This window comes from Vulpes vulpes, chromosome 3 (assembly GCF_048418805.1).
Source record: "Vulpes vulpes isolate BD-2025 chromosome 3, VulVul3, whole genome shotgun sequence".
Lineage (NCBI taxonomy): Eukaryota > Metazoa > Chordata > Mammalia > Carnivora > Canidae > Vulpes > Vulpes vulpes.
The window spans coordinates 83180960-83198557 of NC_132782.1; the positions used below are offsets into that span (position 1 = coordinate 83180960).

Below are 17598 nucleotides of genomic sequence, written 5' to 3' on the forward strand. Positions count from 1 at the left end.
GTCAGGAGGGCCGTGGTGATGGGAGGACCAACCCCAGCTTACTCGAAGGGTATCCTCTTTTGGGCTCACCAATCCCTGACCATTCTCCAAAAGCCCCTCCTTCTGGACTGTCCCCACAGAGACCTAAGCTACTCCTTAGGGGCCAGACCAGAGCAGCTAAAGGGTTCTAGCTGTTCTCACTCATGGGGGGGGGCCCTGCCATTCATAGTACACACCATGCTGGCAACACCCCACCTTCCCAGATCTCTGCCAGCTGGCTACTTGGCTACTTGGAGGTCCTGACTTCCACATGGTACAACCACCTGCCTCACTCCCAGGCTCCTGGCCACAACCCTGGGCATTTCTGTTTGGTCCTGTGTGTCACAGCCCCTTGAGTTCCAGCAGTGGTTAACCCTTCTTTGCTGGGGCTCACAAGGGTACAGGGTGTTCAGATCAGCAAAGGGGGAGGACACAGGAGCAGAACCAGGGCCAAGAGTCAGGGCCAGCGGATTGGACCACAATGAGTGTACTCAAGAGCCCATGGTGACCTCTGTGGGTGACCCCTGTGGACCCCTCCACAGTATGCTGGCCTCCTCCAGCTGCCTCCACTGGGGTCTTCAAGTGGTTGCTGTCCTGCAATGGGTCTTCTCCTTGAGGCTAGGTAAGGCCCAGCTCCTGGCACTCTACTTCCCAACTGCCAGGAGGGAAGCAGGACAGGGATCTCTGGAGGCTCCTGAGGAAATAAGAAGGAATTAGCTGGGACAGGAGGGCCTGAAGCCATGGAACAGGGAAGAGGGAGCAGCAGAGGGGGATAACTGGGGGATGGAATGCCTGGGTCCCGAGTCTTCTCCTGTCCACCTCCAGCCCAGGTGTGCTGGCACTTCTAAGCCAGGCGAGCTTGCTCCTTGCGGTCCTCTACTTAGTCTGGCTCTACAGAGACAAGGACACGCGGAGGGCAGGAGGCTGCCACTCTGCCTGGGGCCACAGCTAGGCCATCTGGAGATGTTTCTGAGATTACTTCTCTGTCTTGGTGAGGGCACCCGGAATGGTGTGCTGAGTCGGGGCAAGGCTTTGGAAGAGACTTCTCTTGTCACCCTCAAAAGTAATCTCACCGCCAGAGTGGGGGAGGTTCCCTCTGCCCCCAGCTGGTTAAAATCGCAGAACTGGATACTTCCTGCAACTACCTCTTTGGCTTCCACCCTCACGGGGTCCTGGTCATCTTTGGCAACTTCTGCACTGAGGCCACAGGCTTCTCCAGCCTCTTCCCTGGCCTCTGGTCTCACCGGCCTTGTTGGTTCCACCTCCCTCTCTCCCCCCAGGTTTATTGTCCTCTGACAGGGACTGTGCTGCCTCTCTCCTGTCCCGGCCTGGGGGCGGCCAGGTGGCCCTGCTGGCCCTGGGAGGGCCCCTGGAAGCGCTGGAAGCAAAACCCGGCGCGCTGTTTTGCGGATCCGGAATCAGAAGAGCTTTGTCAAGCTGGCACCGGGACACGGGTGAGGAAGCCGCCGTGTCCGGCTCGCACCGGCTTGGCCTAACTTGGGGAGGGGCGCGGCCCGCCCCAGGAACCTGGAATCAGGCGCGCCCCTGCTTCCCCAGGGCCTCCCTGGTGCCTGTCTTCTCTTTCGGGAGGAGCGAGCTCTTCCAGCCTTCCCGAACCCTCCGGACCCTTGGGCCTCCTTCCGCCCTTCCGGGCGCGCCCATCCACACTGTCCGGGAGTCCCAGCCTCTGCCCCCTCGGCTCCCCTGCGCGCAGCAGCTCCCAGCGCTCGGGCCAGCGCGCTCCCCGCGCCGGGCGGTGAAGGTCGGTGGCTGCTGGCCACGCCCGGCCACACCGGCCTCACCCTCTTTGACAACCTCCCAGGGCCTGAACTCTGTCCGAGACGGTCGCGCCTTCGGGCAGGAAGGGGCCGGGCGGGGCCGGGGATCCCGTTCTGCGCGCAGTGAGGCCCCCACCCCCGCGAAGCTGCTCTAAGTGGGGCGGCTCCCGCGGCTGTTCCGGGAGCGCAAGGCGCGCTCCGGCCTCCGGGGCCACCCGCACCTCCTCCGTACGCGGGGCACAGCCCGGATCCTCCCTCCGCCGCGGCGACTGGGGGCGGACAGGGAAATTAAACGTGGGACCAGAGCCGGCAGCGTGTGCGTGTTTGTGCGCAGCCGTGTCCCTGAGGTGCCGACACTCCCGGGGACCTGCACACGGAGCCGGGGCGCGCACCAGGGGCCTGCCCGGCCACGCTGGGTATGCCGTGGTCTCAGCTGGGACCCGGCTGGCGGGCGCTCCTGCTTCTTCTGAGGCCCCCTCCACATCGGTTTCTGGGCCACCGATGCCCCACACCCCTCACACACACCCTGCCGCCTCCCAGCTCCGCCCAGCGACCAGCCCAAACGGACTGACGCAGGCAGTTCAAAGATCTTTCTAGGGCCCCAGATCCAAGGACCTCCCTATCCACCTCCCTATCCACACTGAGGCAACACACCTGCAGCCCCCGGAGGCCTGGAGCGTTTGGTCGCTCCAGCAAGAAAGCCTTCACTCCGTGCCCAAACCTTCGTCGTTTGCACTCCAGGCCCCGGAACCCCGCTGGCGGAGGGGAGCGACAGCCCGCCTCGCGGCCGCACCATGAAAACCACGCAGAAACAGTGGCTAGAAGTCTTAGGCGCCTACTATTACGTGCTCGCTTTCCTCTTCATGGGTGAGACGCCTGGTGCGCCGAGGGTCCGTCTGGGGAGCAGGGACTGCGGGGATGCAGGCTGGGCTGGGGCCTCACTTGCCTGTATAGGGGAGGGCTAAGGGAGCAGGAGAGCAGCAGAGGGCCAGAGGTCAGGCTGGAGCCGACAGGATGCATACCAGCAATGGGAGGGGCGGGGAGGGGGGTAAGGTAGGGGGAGGGGGGTGGGGGTGGCACAAGGTGGTGCCGGTTGGAATGACCCAGCTTCAAAAACTCATGCGTTTTGCTTTCTCATCTTTCACCCAGGCCCTTTCTTCTCCCTTCTTGTCCTCTTCCTCCTCTTCACTTCATTCTGGTCCATCTCTGTTCTCTACTTGGTGTGGCTCTTCCTGGACTGGGACACACCCAACCAAGGTGAGCGTGGCTAGACATGCACCCAGGGAGCAGAGATGGGGGCCTGGGGCCTCCAGAGATTCTTCCACCCATCTCTCTGCCCCAAGGTGGGAGGCGCTTTGAGTGCACCAGGAGCTGTACCATTTGGAAACACATGAAGGATTATTATCCTATTAAGGTGACAGGTCACCCTCCACAGAGACTCTCTGTCCCCTCTCTCTCCCCAGCCCCCCACCCCTGCTCACCCCTGCCCTTGCAGTGGGGGGGGGGGCTAAACTCCGACAAGAATACACACTGGACAGGGGTGGAGTGGTGTTCCAGAGTAGGCCCTCTGTGCTGTTGTTGACCCTATTTGAGGACCTTGAACTCTGAAGTCGGTTGGGGTGGAGGGCAACTCTTTTCAGCTGGTGTCCTGCCTTCCATACCTCTTTCCCTTCATCCTGCCCAACACCCTGAAGCTGGTGAAGACAGCAGAGCTGCCCCCTGACCGGAACTATGTTGTGGGTTCTCACCCACATGGGATCATGTGCGTGGGAGTCTTCTGCAATTTCTTCACGGAGGTCAACAACTTCTCCAAGCAGTTCCCGGGGATTCAGATGTCACCCGTAACACTGGCCCCTCTCTTGCACCTCCCAGTCTATCGTGACTACCTCATGTCCTTTGGTAAGCCTCAAGCTGAGTGGGAGGAGGGCCCGTTCCTACCCCCCCACACACACACCAGACTGCCTCCCACCCACCCAACACAGGGACCTGGCCTGAACATTGGCCTGGCTCACAGTGGGCATCAGTGCATGGCTTTGGAGCGAGTGTCCTGCATCCTTGTTGGGAAAGGCACTAGAGGTCACACTGCCGGTGGCATGGGGAACAGGTGTGGGAGGAATGGGGTGTGGATCCCCCTGAATGGCAGGTGAGGGACTAGGCAGCCCAGGAGGGAGTGGTGACTGCTCCCTACCTCCTCATGTACGCAGGACTGTGTTCTGTGAACCGCCGGAGCCTGGACTTTATTTTGTCCCAGCCCCAGCCCGGGCAGGCGGTAGTCATCGTAGTTGGGGGTGCCCAGGAGTCCCTGTTTGCGATCCCAGGGATGCACTGCCTCGTTCTCCGGAACCGCAAAGGCTTCGTGCGCCTGGCACTGAGGCACGGGTGAGTGGGGTGTGGTGCCCAGCCTGGGGCTGCTGTGGATGATCAGAACTTCACATTGTGTCTAGGGGTCCACATTCTTTGTCCCTGCACATGCAGGTTCCTGTAGCTGGGCCCCTATGTCCCCAGAGCCCACACTGTGCCCTGTATCCACAGGGCCCTCATGTCAACACTTGAGTGCTTTCTCTGCACCAAGCACCGGGCCCACTTTTGCCAGGCTTCTTCCCTCTCTGAAAGAGGCAGGAGCATAGTGCAAGTAGCAGGACCTTATGCTCAGAAGCCCTGGGGATTTCTGATGCCACCTCAAAGGCAAGACCTTGGACATGTTTTTTTATCTGTGAGACAAGACTAACACTATGCTATGATGTTGCAGTTGCAAAGGCCAGATGAGAAAATATATACAGTTGTTCCTTGAGCAACACTGGTTTGAACTACACAGGTCCCTTATACAGGGATTTTTTTTTTTTTTTACAGTATAGACTTTAAATATATTTTCTCTTCCTGATGATTTCCTTTCTACTATTTAAAAAATATTTTATTGATTTACTTATTTTAGAGAGAGAGAGTGCATGTGTGAGCAGGGGGAGGGGCAAAGAATCTCAGGCCGACTCTGCACTGAGCACAGAGTCCAGCTTGGGGCTCAGTTCCTCAAACCTGAGATCATGACCTGAGCCAAAATCAACAATTGGGTCCTTGGTCAACCAAGCCACCCTGGTGTCCCCTGATGATTTTCTTTCTTTTTTCCTTTCTTCCTTCTTTTATTTCTTTCTTTCTTTCTTCCTTCTTTTTAAGATTTTAATTTAATTAAAATAATTTGGGACGCCTGCGTGGCTCAGTGGTTGACCATCTGTCTATGGCTCAGGGCATGATCCTAGAGGCCCAGGATTGAATCCCACATCAGGCTCCCTGCATGGAGCCTGTGTCTTTGCCTCTCTCTCTCTCTCTCTCTCTCTCTCTTTCTCTCTGTGTCTCTCATAAGTAAAATCTTAAAAAAAAAAAAAATTGTGAGTCCAGGGGCGCCTGGGTGTCTCAGTTGGTTTGGCATCTGCCTTTGTTTTGGCTCAGGTCATGATCCTGGGGTCCTGGGATCAAGCCCCACATCAGGCTCCCTGCTCAGTGGGGAGTCTGTTTCTCCCTCTCGCTCTGCCCCTTCCCCACTGCTCCGTGCTCTCTCTCTCTCAAATAAATAAATAAAATCTTAAAAAAAAAGAAGAAGAAGAAGCATTGTGAGTCTTTTCATCTTTCTTTGTCATTTGCTTGAAAACAAGACCTTGGGAAGAGGAATCTGTAGGTGTGGGGAGGGATTTGCAGTCCGTCTTGGGGCGCTGCACAAGCCGCTGGCCTGACCATCCTTCTCTCTCATTGTCTCTTCCCAGAGCTTCCCTGGTACCTGTGTACTCCTTTGGGGAGAATGATATCTTCAATTTTAAGGCTTTTCCCACAAACTCCTGGCAGTATCTGTGCCAGATCACCATCAAGAAGATCATGAAGTTTTCTCCTTGCATCTTCTGGGGCCGCGGACTCTTCTCAGCTGACTCCTGGGGTTTACTGCCCTTCGCCAAGCCTATCACCACTGTGGGTGAGTATCTCCAGGGAAGAAAGCTGCTGTCAGCTGTGCGGGCAGCACAGCCCTCCCCACCCCCCTCACCTCTATCTCCCTTCTCCCTGCAGTGGGCCGCCCCATCCCTGTGCCACAGCGCCTCAACCCCACTGAGGAGGAAGTGGACCACTATCACATGCTCTACATGGAAGCTCTAGAGCAACTGTTTGAGGAACACAAGGAAAGCTGTGGTGTCCCAGCCTCTACTCACCTCATCTTTAAATAGCCCTGGCTTTGCCATTCCCCCAGCCCTGAGGCCCTGAGGGGGCTGTCAGAGCACCCACTGCCAGGCGTCAGTGCTCCAATAAAAGCTCCTTCTCTCTCCCCACTACTTTGTAGAGTCAGATGCCTGTGGAGCTCCAGCTCCTGCTCTGGGGGTAAGCAGGCCCAGGCATACTCTGCCCTCATCTTCCTGCACTGCAAAGCTGCTGCTTTGGACTGGGAATCAGAATCCTGACTCCAACAACCTCCTCCCAGCAAGCCTTAATTCTGCTGCATTACCTTGCATAAGTCTCTTTTCCTTGCTGAGCCCTTTCTCCCTCTGTGAACGAAGGCATCTGCTTCCCTAAGCGCTGTAGGGCCTCAGGATTGAGTTGAGGAGGTCGGCTCTGCAGAGGGGTAGGTCTGCAGGGTAAGCTGGAGAAGATAGCTGAGCTTGCTCAAGGATCCCTGGCTGTATGGGGAGTGGAATGATCTTTGATAGTAGAAAAGATAGTATTAGTCCATAGCTTACTACTGCACCCCATCTCCATCCTTTATGTCCCCTTGTGGCTGGAAGATGAATGAAACAGGGACCCATTGGAACAGCAGTAAGCCCTACTGCAAACCCAGCATCAGGTCAACATTAATCTATCTGCTCAGTAAGCATGGGACTCTTGTGATGATTGCGGAATTAATATTTAAGGGTTTAGAGCACAGATTGGCAAAATATTGTCATCCTCATCACAGACATGGTGTCTGTCCAACGAGAGGGTAAAACTGGACAGTCTAAGTGTCCTCATGTGGGTCATATCGTCCCCCTGACTACATCAGTCCTATGTACTGACTGGACTTGCATCTGTATCCAGGACTTCAGAACAACTTGTTGAAATGTAATTGGAATGCAACTATACTAGTCTCCCACTGTCTTCTCAAATATATTCCATGGAAGAATTTCTTTCTTGTTCCTGGATGAAAATCTGAGCAGTCCTGTGACTGCTTAGGTGGCATGTTATTCATTCACCCAGGTTGGTACATAGACTTGTAGCTTGGGTAGTAATCCACACTCTGGTCTTCATCCAAGGGTAGGAATCTTCCATCTCCAGCCAGGGTAGCAAGTGAGCTGCCCGCTTGACCAGAAGAGGTGGGAGGTGGGGGAGGGAGGAAGTGGGGGGGGGAGCAGAAAGGGGGTGGGGTTGACCTATTTCCTCCCCCTCCCTTACTAGCTGCTGTGACTGAACCCCTCAGGATTGGAGTGTGGGGCAAAGGAGGGGAAAAATGATCCCAAATGTTCTTGATGATATTATCGGTAAGATAGCTTCATGTTCCCTGCACCTCCAGACCTCCCAAGCTGATTCCATTTTTTCATGGGGGCTCTCCTGGATTCCCTTTTAAGTTCTTCTGTCTCACCATCTATCCCTGGTTTTCTGCCCATACACTTGACATAGGATTTCTCCTTAGGAATTCCCATTGCTTTTCTAGGCTGGAAGTAGAGAGAGGGATGGAAAAACCCAGCCCCAGCCTGGAACATTCTTAGCTTGGATACCACCAGAGTTTAGCCGGGGCTCAATGCAGCTACTTGTCCTTCCTTCTTTCCTGGATGGGAGCTTCTAGTCAGCTACCGTCTGGTCTAATGAGATTTCTCTGGTGGGTACATCCCCCAAATGCTGGAGCATACCAAACTCTTTGAGTCTTGCGACCTTTGTCACTGATCTTGTGGAGGTAATAAGCCTTGCCCTCCGGGGGTAGGACTCGCAGAGACCTGAAGGCCTACGCCCGCCCCCACCACTCTCCTATGTGTCCAAACTGTGATCCTTGTTGAGAGTCAGGGACCTGAGAGCCACTTCTTAATCATTTGCTTGGAAAATGTGGTTTTGCTTGTTGCATGTGGTCTGGTCAGGCCCCTTTTGGAATGCGGGACCTGCTTGTTGGAACTTCATGCCTCAGCCCAAACTTGGGGCCGGGGGACACGTGTGTTTTTCTCTAGATTATTTTCTTGGGATTGTGCTTAAGCCTCAGACCAAGGGGCTGGTCCCTTCCAGTTCTAGACTCCAGGTCCTAGGTCCTCGCAGAGAAATATGTCACACTGCTGACAGGGTGATGATGGCCATTTATTGGAAACAGGAATAGGACAGAGTTGGAAGGCAAATATTTCAAGGGGAAGCTTGACACAGAACCTGAATTTGAGGCCCAAGGTGGTGCAAGAGGCATTTCTGAACTGTACGGGAGCAGCAGGGATGAGTCTGCTGATTGGCACCCAACACTGAACCACATACTTGGCTTTGAGTCCAGCTCTGCCAGCTACCGATCATGACCTTGGTCAAGCCGCTGAATCTTTCCAAGCCTCAGTTCCTCCTGGTAACATTGGACTACCTACTTCAGAGTTGTGGGGTTTTAAAACTTTCTATTGAAATACCACACAGACAAGCACACAAATCGTAAGGGCATAGCTCAAATTTTCACCAACTGAACAGACACAGGGCTTTTCTGGGAAGCGAATGAGATGCATCCAAACTCACAGGACAGCTGCACAGATGTCTTTGTGTTGAGGTTGAGCAAAACTGTCACCCGTCAGCGTCCCATCTTTCTGAGGCAGGGGCGGGGGGCACAATTCAACCCTCAACAGGTGCCTTTTAAAAATGCACAAAGAGTCCTCTCTGCACCCACCCAGAGATGGTCTTCTGTGCAAATTATATTGGGTGGTGGCGAGCATTTGCCATGGGATATATTCTTGGGAGAGCACATATGGCAGGTGCACAAATAGAATAACAGGGATCTCTAGACGGTCCGGAAGGGTCTATTGTATTTTCAAGAGGCCTGGGCCCCAGAACCATTAATGAGCATCACCATGCCATTCCTCCTCCATGTAGCTTAATGATAAGCCCCAACAGTGGGATTTCTCCTCCTGATCTGGATGAGTCTATCTTATGAATATATGAACTGAAGAAGCCTTAGGAATTCAGATTACTGCCTCTTCTAGCTTTTTCCTCCCCTTTCATTCTCCCTATGGCCACCAGAGGGCTGTCTCTACTCACAAGGCAGAGTGTCACTGGGGCTTAAACCCCTTCCCAGCTGGCCAGCCCCTGCCTACAAGATGAGTACAACCCAGAACTGCTTGTTCTTGTGAAGCTGGCTGTTGCTTTGGGCTTTGCTCAGGCTGTCCACTGCTGCTGGTAGGACCTGGCCCTTCTTTATCCTCTGGAGGGAATTTTAACCAACTGAACCACCCAGGTGCCCTTGGTTGGATTTCAGTCTTGAGCATCAGTGCCCGGTAAGATTCCAACAAGACAACTACATCTGAGGTTTTGATGGAAGAACACAGTCCTTGGAAGGAGCCTCGGTGTCCATCGAAAGATGAATGGATAAAGAAGATGTGCTTTATGTATACAATGGAATATTACTCAGCCATTAGAAACGACAAATACCCACCATTTGCTTCTTCGTGGATGGAACTGGAGGGTATTATGCTGAGTGAAATAAGTCAATCGGAGAAGGACAAACAGTGTATGTTCTCATTCATTTGGGGAATATAAATAATAGTGAAAGGGAATATAAAGGAAGGGAGAAGAAATGTGTGGGAAATATCAGGAAGGGAGACAGAACATAAAGACTCCTAACTCTGGGAAATGAACTAGGGGTGGTGGAAGGGGAGGAGGGCGGGTGTTGGAGGGGAATGGGTGACGGGCACTCAGGTGGACACTTGACGGGATGAGCACTGGGTGTTTTTCTGTATGTTGGTAAATTGAACACCAATAAAAATTAATTAAAAAAAAATAAATAAATAAAAATAAATACCAAAAAAAAAAAAAAAAAAGTTCAGTCCCTCAGTGGTGCCAACCACATTTCAGTTACCTAATAGCAACACATGGTTAATGGCTACCTTATTGCCCAGGGCACGGAGATTTAATTCTCAGTCTACAGGACAAACAGGAGAGAGGAATATGGTAAACACCACCATGGAGGTGTAATCAGCAGAATCCAGATGGTGAGGACATTTACAGGAGGCAGCCAACCTTGTTTCTTCAACAAATAGTTGCAAAAAGAGAGAGATGGAGGGGAAATCTATAGATTAAAACACATTTAGAAGATATATCAACTTTATCAGTTCTCTGTTCCTGTAGGGCAAATTACCCCCAAACTTAACCAGCTTAAAAGAACAAGCATTTATTATCACATTGTTTCAGAGGGCGGGGCTTGGCTGGGATATTCTGGCCTAGAATCCTCAGGCTGCAGTCAAGCTGTCCACCAGGACTGCAACACTGCAACATCTCAAGGCTCCCCTGGGGGTGAGGGATCTACTTCCAAGTTCACTCACATGGTTGTTGACAGGTCTCAGTTCCTGGTGGTGGGATTGAGGCTACTGAGCTCCTCATAGGCCTATCTGAGTTTCTCAAGACAAGATAGCTGGCTTCCCCTAGAGTGAGTGCAGAAAGGGAGAGAGAAAGAGAGAGAGAGAGAGAGAGAGAGAGAGAGAGAGAGAGGAGAGAGAGAAGGAGAGAGGAGGAGAGAGGAAATATTTTAGGTGTGTGTTTAGTCACCTTGGGCCACCATAACAAAACATCACAGACTAGGCATAAGCAGCAGATATTTATTTCTTTTTTTTTTCAGACATTTATTTCTTTTTTGTTTTTTAAGATTTCATTTATTTATCTGAGAGAGAGACATAGAGAGAGAGAACATGAGTCGGGGTGGGGAGAGGGAAAAGCAGGCTCCCCTCTGAGCAGGAAACCCGCCACCTTGCTCTCAGTACCAGGACCCCGGGATCATGACCCGAGCTGAAGGCAGACACTTAACCCACTGATCCACCCAGGTGCCCCCAGAAATTTATTTCTCATGGGTCTGGAAGCTTGTAAGTCCATGATCAAGGTGCTGGCAGATTCACTTTCTGGTGAGAGCTCTCTTCCGGCCTGTAGACAGCCACCTTCTCTCTGCCTCCTCACAAGACATTACAGCGAATGTTGATTCATGTGGACCAGAGAGGGGAACCTGGTGCTTGGTGGGGAGAGAAGATGATGGAAATTCAGGGCACAAACCTTCATACTAAACCTTTAGAAAATCCTGTGAGATCTGGTTGTGCATTGGCTCGGGGTTAGAACACCAGGAGTCTGGTTTTATCTCAACCCGGTGGGTGACTTTTGAAAAATGATCAAAGGTGGTCTCCTTTGATACCCCAACCTAAAACTAGGTTGAAGCCATCCATTTTTTTCACAATATACTTATTAAGCACTTACTATGCACCAACACCTGAATGAAGCACCAGAACTATAGAAATATCTTTAACATCAGGGTGCCTGGGTGGCTGAGTTGGTTAAGTATCTGCCTTCGGCTCAGTTCATCATCTGGGGTCTAGGGATCAAGCCCTGAATCAGGCTCTCTGCTCAGTGGAGAGTCTGCTTCTCTCTCTGCCCACCACCACTCATGTTCTCTTTCTCCCTCTCAAATAAATAAAATCTTAAAAAAAAAAAAAAAAGATAGCTGTAACATCAATCCTGTTCTAAGAGTTCAGAGTCAAGCTCAATGGCTTCCCAGCTTTCTATCTCATGATTCACGAAGTTCCTAGAATCTGAGCATCCCAAAGGAAAAATGAACATGGCAGCCTTCTGCTTATGTCTGAATTTCAGTGCACAAGCTGCAATGCATTGCATGGGAGAATTGCTGTTCCAGTTGGCTAGATCGTAATACCTACCTTTAATCACATCTCTGTGCTATGCCAGGCACTGTTCTTAAGTTATCTTATTTGATCCTTACTGGAAGTTAGGTGCTCTGCCCTCCTTACAGATGAGGAAACCGTGAGTCACCAGTGAGTATGTGGCATCTGTGATACCTTGCCTTCTGAGGTGATCTAGAAGATTCTCTTCAGTGCCATAATCCTGAGTAAGACTGTTATGCATTCCCCGGCTCTGTGACTTAAGATGAATTACTTAACCCTTTGATCTTTGGTCTCCTTCCTTATCTACAAATAACCTGGTCATCTGCCTATACAACAAAAAGGACATGAGGTGCCTGGCTCCATACCTGTAAAGCATCTTTTATTTCTCTGCCATCAGCAAAATGCAGATGTCCCGCAGATAGACCTGACTCATAGATTGGGGAATTGCCCAGATAGAGGGGTCACTGGATCAGGGAGAGGGCAGGGGTCTTAGCCTTGGTGAGTCAGAGGGTCTCAGCTAGAGAGTCAGAGTGAAAAAAGGAGTCAGTGAGAACACTCAAAAACCAAAATTCTGGAGGAAGAAGTCCTGGTCCTCAGAATCCCAGGATGGGAGGTGTTCAGAAGCCAGGGAAGAAGACCCAAGGTGGTCTGTTGAAAGGGAGGGGTGAGAGAGGATGGTGGTGATAGGGAGAGCCCTGCAGCAGAGATCAGGCCCTGGAGAAATGACAAGAAGCAACAGTACTACCCTCCTGACAGTAAGGCGCACCCTCCCAGAGAGAAGACAAATAGACTTCATCAATAAACAAGCCCAGCATGAGGGTCAAAACCCATATGGATCCTAAGGTATGAGACAGTATTTACAAAATTCAGAGTAACTTAGGGAAATCTCCATCCTTAACAGAACTGACACTTGCTTCACACTTTACAGTTTGCAAAGCACTTTCACAAAATGCATCTGACCTCTGAGGGGTGAGTGGGTGGTGGGGTCGGAGTTTGAAGTGAAAGCCCCTCATAGCATCCCTTGCCAGCTATGGGACCTAGCTCACATCATGGGACTTCTCAGAATTCGCTTTCTTCATTTGTAAGGTGACTAAACAAGCCTCACCCATCCTACAGCGTTGTAAGAATTAAACCAAAGGGCTGTGCAAACATTCTGGGTGGTTCTGTGGCTCACCACCAGGAGGGGTACAGGGTGGCCCTGGAACCCACACCTGTGAAGCCAGGACTCTCACCTCTCTACCAGCAAGCAGGTCACTTTTCCATCCTCAACCATCTTAACCTTGGCCTATTTTAAAACACACTAGCACAAAGTGATGGCCCACCTCCCGGCATCCTCAAAGCACTTAAGGATGCTGAAAGCTTCTTGTTCTCTCTTGCTGGGAGGGGCAGCCAGGAGATGAGTCATCCTCCCACCTCTTACCACCACCGCCTCCATAACCTCCCAGGAGAGTCAGGACAGAAGTCTGAGCCTGGTAATTTTGGAACCACATGGTTTTTGACTGGACCAATGAGCAGTGACTTCTTCCTTTTGAGTGGCTCAGACACAAAGCGTTAGCAACTTCAACTTCGGGAAACTTTATATTCTCATTGGCTGAGGGAACTGGAAGTGGTGAACATTGGACCAATCCAAGAGTTTCTGGTGGCGGAGGGCGGGGCTTCTGGAGCAAAGGGAGGGATTAGGGCATTGCATCTCTCCCGAAACTAGTGACTTTTTCCTCCAACACATGTAGCTTCTTGAGGTGCTATCCCACAATTGAGCATATTCCACATTAACTGAGGCTTTGTGAGAGGTGCAGTGTATTAGTTTTAAAAATCAGAAATGGGAGGAAGTCCTTTTAAGAAAAAAAAAAAAGGGAAGAGGGGCACCTAGCGGGCTTTGATCTCGGGGTCCTGAGTTCAAGCCCCATGTTGGGTGTGGAGATTACATAAATAAAAACTTAAAAAAAAATAGAAAGAGGAAGAGAAGGTTAAGTGACTTGTCAGTTACTTATTGGTCTACCTGGGCCTAGAATTCTAGGGAGGACTCTCATCAGTTCACCCTTGGTGTGGCCGTGTGGGTGGGAGCCCAGGAACTTGACATGAACCTTCGCCTGATCACATTAGCACAGCACGCTGGATCAGTTTACCAGGTAATGGAGCTATCACCTTGGAAAGGGTTTAAAAAAAAAAAGTGGAATAAGATAGGTAGGAAATCAATTTTGGTGGGAAAGGGAGCCGGTCAGACCCTGGAGGGAGGGGCAGGGGGACGGGCTCTCATCCCCAACAGACCTTAATACTCCCTGTAGCACTTTACGGTTACTATAGGACTTTCACATCCATCATTAACCTGGTTCCTTACAGGGTAGAACTGCAAGTGGTTTTTATCTCACTTGGGGGGGGGCTGTTAGTGCTCAGGAGTTAAGAGCCTGGGCCACCAGCTCATTGGGGTGGGGGTAGTGCTCCAAGTCCACACTTGTTCCTCCCACCCTTCCTCCACCCACCTGGCGTAACACTGGATGCTGAGCCGTGTGCGCAGATCCCCAGGACGTGAGTGCGTGCAGAGGTCTGTGTTCGTGCGCTGGGGGCGGGAGATGGGTTCGTGGGTGTACCTGGAGTCTTTCTGCGTGCTGCCCTGCGGGGTGCCTTGTTGCCTGGCGGCCAGAGGCTGAGTGTGAGCTGGCCCCGTGCACCTCCCCGGCCCGTGCACCCGCGGAAAGAGGCTACTCTGCGCCCCCGGGGAGTGGTGGCCCTTCTGAGCGGTCTGGGCCTTGCTCTGCTCCCTTTAGCCTCTCTGCTTCTGTCTCCCAGGGTCTCCTCGCACCCTCATCTGCAAGGGTTTCCAATTTCCTCTATCAGTTTCTCCGACCAGGTCCCTGGGGCTTTGCGTGCCCTTTCCAGTCGCTCGGATTTATCTAGCAGCGGGAGGTCGGGGGAACGCGATTAGGTCAAGAGGGTGACCTCTGGAGGAGGGGGAGCTGTGCGGCAAGGGGAGGAGAGGAGGTTCCGGGACAGAGCTAGAGATGCGGGGGCCGTGGGGCGGTAACTTAGCCAGCAGTACCCCCTCCGCCAAAACCCAAGGCACCTCCCACCCTCGGTCCTGCTCCCCGGACGGGACAAGGGGCGGAGTCTCGTCCGCCCCACTTGAGGCCACTCAGCTGCGCAGGCCCCCGGGCCCCGACGCGCCCCCCCGCCCCCGCTCTCCACCCGCCCGCCCCCAGGCCGCCCCGAGTCCACTCCAGATCCGGGCCGGGTTTCCCCCGTGTCGCTGGGGTCTCCGCCCCTCGGAGCCGCCGCCCGGCCCAGCAGAGCAACGCAGCGGGAGGCGCCCGCAGCGCCGGACCCCGAAGCTCCCCGCGGGCGCTCGCTTGAGGGACTGAGCCGCGGCAGACCCCACAGCCGCACTCGGACTCCGAGTCGGGGCTGCTCCGGTCCCCGCGCGTCACCCGAACTCGACCCTCGGGGCTCCGAAGTGACCCCTCTCCCGGCCCAGTTCGCTGTCCGCAGTCGCGGCATCCCTGCCCAGGCTCCGGCTCCGGCGAGGTAGGGGGCCGCGGGCCTGGGGGCTGGGGGCTGGCGTGCCCCTCCTCTGCGGAATGGGGGCAGCAGAAGGCCACCGGCCCCCCAGGGGAAGACAGCCGCTGCGCCCCCTAGAGCCCAACCCCTCCGGTCCGGTGACCTAGATAACGGGGACAGGGACTTTGCCTAGATGTTCGGAGGCACTTTCCCGTCCGTCATCCTTCCCCCACCCCGTCGCCATTGAGCTCCCACCTGTCCCCAGAGCCTGGCGCCCAGGGGGTCCCCTGCCAAGTAGACAGCTTCCTTCAGAATCTCCCTCCCGCTTGCCGCCCCCACTCCCCACTCCTGGAAAGGTGAAGAGGGAAGACTGGGAAAGACTCTCCAGTGCAGCCCCCTAATCCATGGCTGTGGCTCTGGGGCACTCCCCCACCTCTCCTTCGTCTATCTTTCGCATCCCCTGGCTCTGCCCCATTTCATCTTGTTTCCCCTGTCTCTGTTTCCAAGGTCTCTGTTCTCTTCCAGACTCTTTTTCTGGCTCTCTCCTCCCCTTGACCCCTTCCCCCCATCGCACACCGTGGGGAGAAGGTGATGTGTCGCTGCTTTCTATTTCTGGTCTCCCTGGGGAGGGGGTGCAGCGCTAGGACTTTTTTGGCATCCGCTGTGTCCTGAGTCACGAGGTGTCATGTCTGTGTTTCTGTCCGTGCCTCCTCCCACTCTCCTCTCCCATCCTCTCCTGCCCAGCATCACCCTGTCCGCCTTTGTCTCCTTCCTGTCTTTTCGGCTCTCTTCTTTGGGCGCTTTGTGTAGCTGCTGTCTCTTTGTCTCCGCCTCTCCGCTCAATGCTCCCTCTGCTCCCTCTCCTCCCTCTTCCAGCTCCGAGAAGCTGTCGACCTCAAGGGCATCAATATTTCAGGTGTGTGGGGTGCGGTGGAGGTGGAGTGGGGGGCTCCCAGCATGCCCAGCAAGGACAATAATCATCCCCTCCCAAGAGTGGTCATTCATATTTATAAGATTGAAAGAATGGAACCAAGGATGCGAGAATGTGGAGGGTAAGGGAAACGCTGCCCCTCTTCTTGGAGTTGGGTCCCGGAGATGCCTGAACTACATCTCCCACAGTGCCCTGGAGGCACAGGGCTGCCTCTGCCTAGACACCTTATGGGAATGATAGTTCAAGGAGGACGCTGTTCTGAAGGTTAGGAAGAGATTGGAGTGAGGAACCAGGGTTGTAGGGCCAGCCAGCAGCTTTGGCTTGGCCTAGAACCCCTAGTCTGCTTTGTTCCCAGCACCCACCATCCCCAGGATTTGAGGAACTTAGAACTTTTGTCTCGATGCACCCCCCACCACCACCACCCACAAATGGAAGAGGTGTGGAGGAGTGCCCAGGAAGAAAATGGGAGAGATGAATTTGCAAGCTCTTCTTTCTTTCCTATGACCCCCTTACAAACAATCTTATCTAAGATGTAGACACACCCTTTGGAAACAGTCTCCTCAATCTGGAAAGCAAAGGACAGTAACTGAAGCCTAATGTCTTAAATTAGTTGGATGTGTCCTTGTCTACAAGTTGCTTATGTTCTGTCCCCTTTTGGGGCATCAGGGAATTGCTGGGGTCTATACAGAACTACCAGCTAGTATTTTTGGGGGTCCTGTGATCAGCTGGTGAGGTTGCCTAGAAATGTAGATAGGAGCCACAAGCCAACTTGCTCATCTCTGAGACCCATCATTCCCAGACCCTGCCACAAGGAATCTGGAGCCAGGATAACTTAACTTTTAGCCTGGCTCTGCCCAAGCTGAGTCACCTTAGGCAAGGTCTTAGCCTCCTTCGGTGCCTGTTTCCTCATCATGAAAGAAGTGGTTTGAATCTGATGGTCTCTAGTGATCTCTAAGATGCTCTGGGCCTGTCCTTCCCTGCTCTCTGATGGTCTGGTGCTGTCTTACCTCGTCCAGGTAAGGATTACCTGGGAAAGCCTTAGACATCAGCATCAGGTGGAAAAGAAAGAGGGAGATGGGACTCCTGTTTTGAAGCCATGTCTGTATAACAAGCACACCATGTTTATGCGGGCTGTGTTTGTGGCATGGAAGCTAAGACCATCCCTAAATTCATTGGTGTCATTGATTGTCTCCTCTCCCAAACCTAGCTCATGTTCTTGTTAACAAAACAAAAACAAAAATCCAACCAAACCAATATCATCCCCCAGATAGTAGCTGGTATATTTATTTCCTGGGATGTTGGTTACTGAGGCTTAAGGTAGGTTATGTGAAGGGAAAATTATAACTGGCTGAATAAGAAGAGAGTGGTTTAATTGGTGGATTTGGTTGGTCTGGAGGAGAGCCGTCTGGAAATGAGGAGTCATTAGGACATGGGTAGGGGGTTTTCTCTTGGCCCTGCCTCTGGCAGGGAAAACAGAAGGGCTGGAGGCCAAAGGGTGCCAGATCCATAGGAGTTGACCCAAAAAATGTGAATAGGAAGGACACAGAAAGTCTTG

At 53.0% G+C, this 17598-nt stretch overlaps 1 protein-coding gene across 1 annotated transcript; it reads left to right on the plus strand.

Moving 5' to 3' along the window:
• Positions 1-20: 20 nt before the first annotated feature.
• MOGAT3 (monoacylglycerol O-acyltransferase 3) lies at positions 21-6924 on the plus strand. Its single transcript, XM_026019663.2, has 8 exons — positions 21-1472; positions 2538-2663; positions 2946-3053; positions 3140-3210; positions 3491-3695; positions 4001-4175; positions 5549-5751; positions 5844-6924. Exons 2-8 carry the CDS (start codon positions 2591-2593, stop codon positions 5996-5998), a joined length of 990 nt encoding a protein of 329 aa, XP_025875448.1. The 5' UTR covers positions 21-1472; positions 2538-2590; the 3' UTR covers positions 5999-6924.
• Positions 6925-17598: the final 10674 nt, after the last annotated feature.

Coding starts and splice junctions, on each gene's coding strand:
- MOGAT3 (XM_026019663.2), top strand. CDS start 2,591: ATGAAAACCACGCAGAAACAGTGGCTAGAAGTCTTAGGCGCCTACTAT. Junction 3,054..3,139: donor CTGGGACACACCCAACCAAG/GTGAGCGTGGCT, acceptor CTCTGCCCCAAG/GTGGGAGGCGCTTTGAGTGC. Junction 4,176..5,548: donor CGCCTGGCACTGAGGCACGG/GTGAGTGGGGTG, acceptor GTCTCTTCCCAG/AGCTTCCCTGGTACCTGTGT.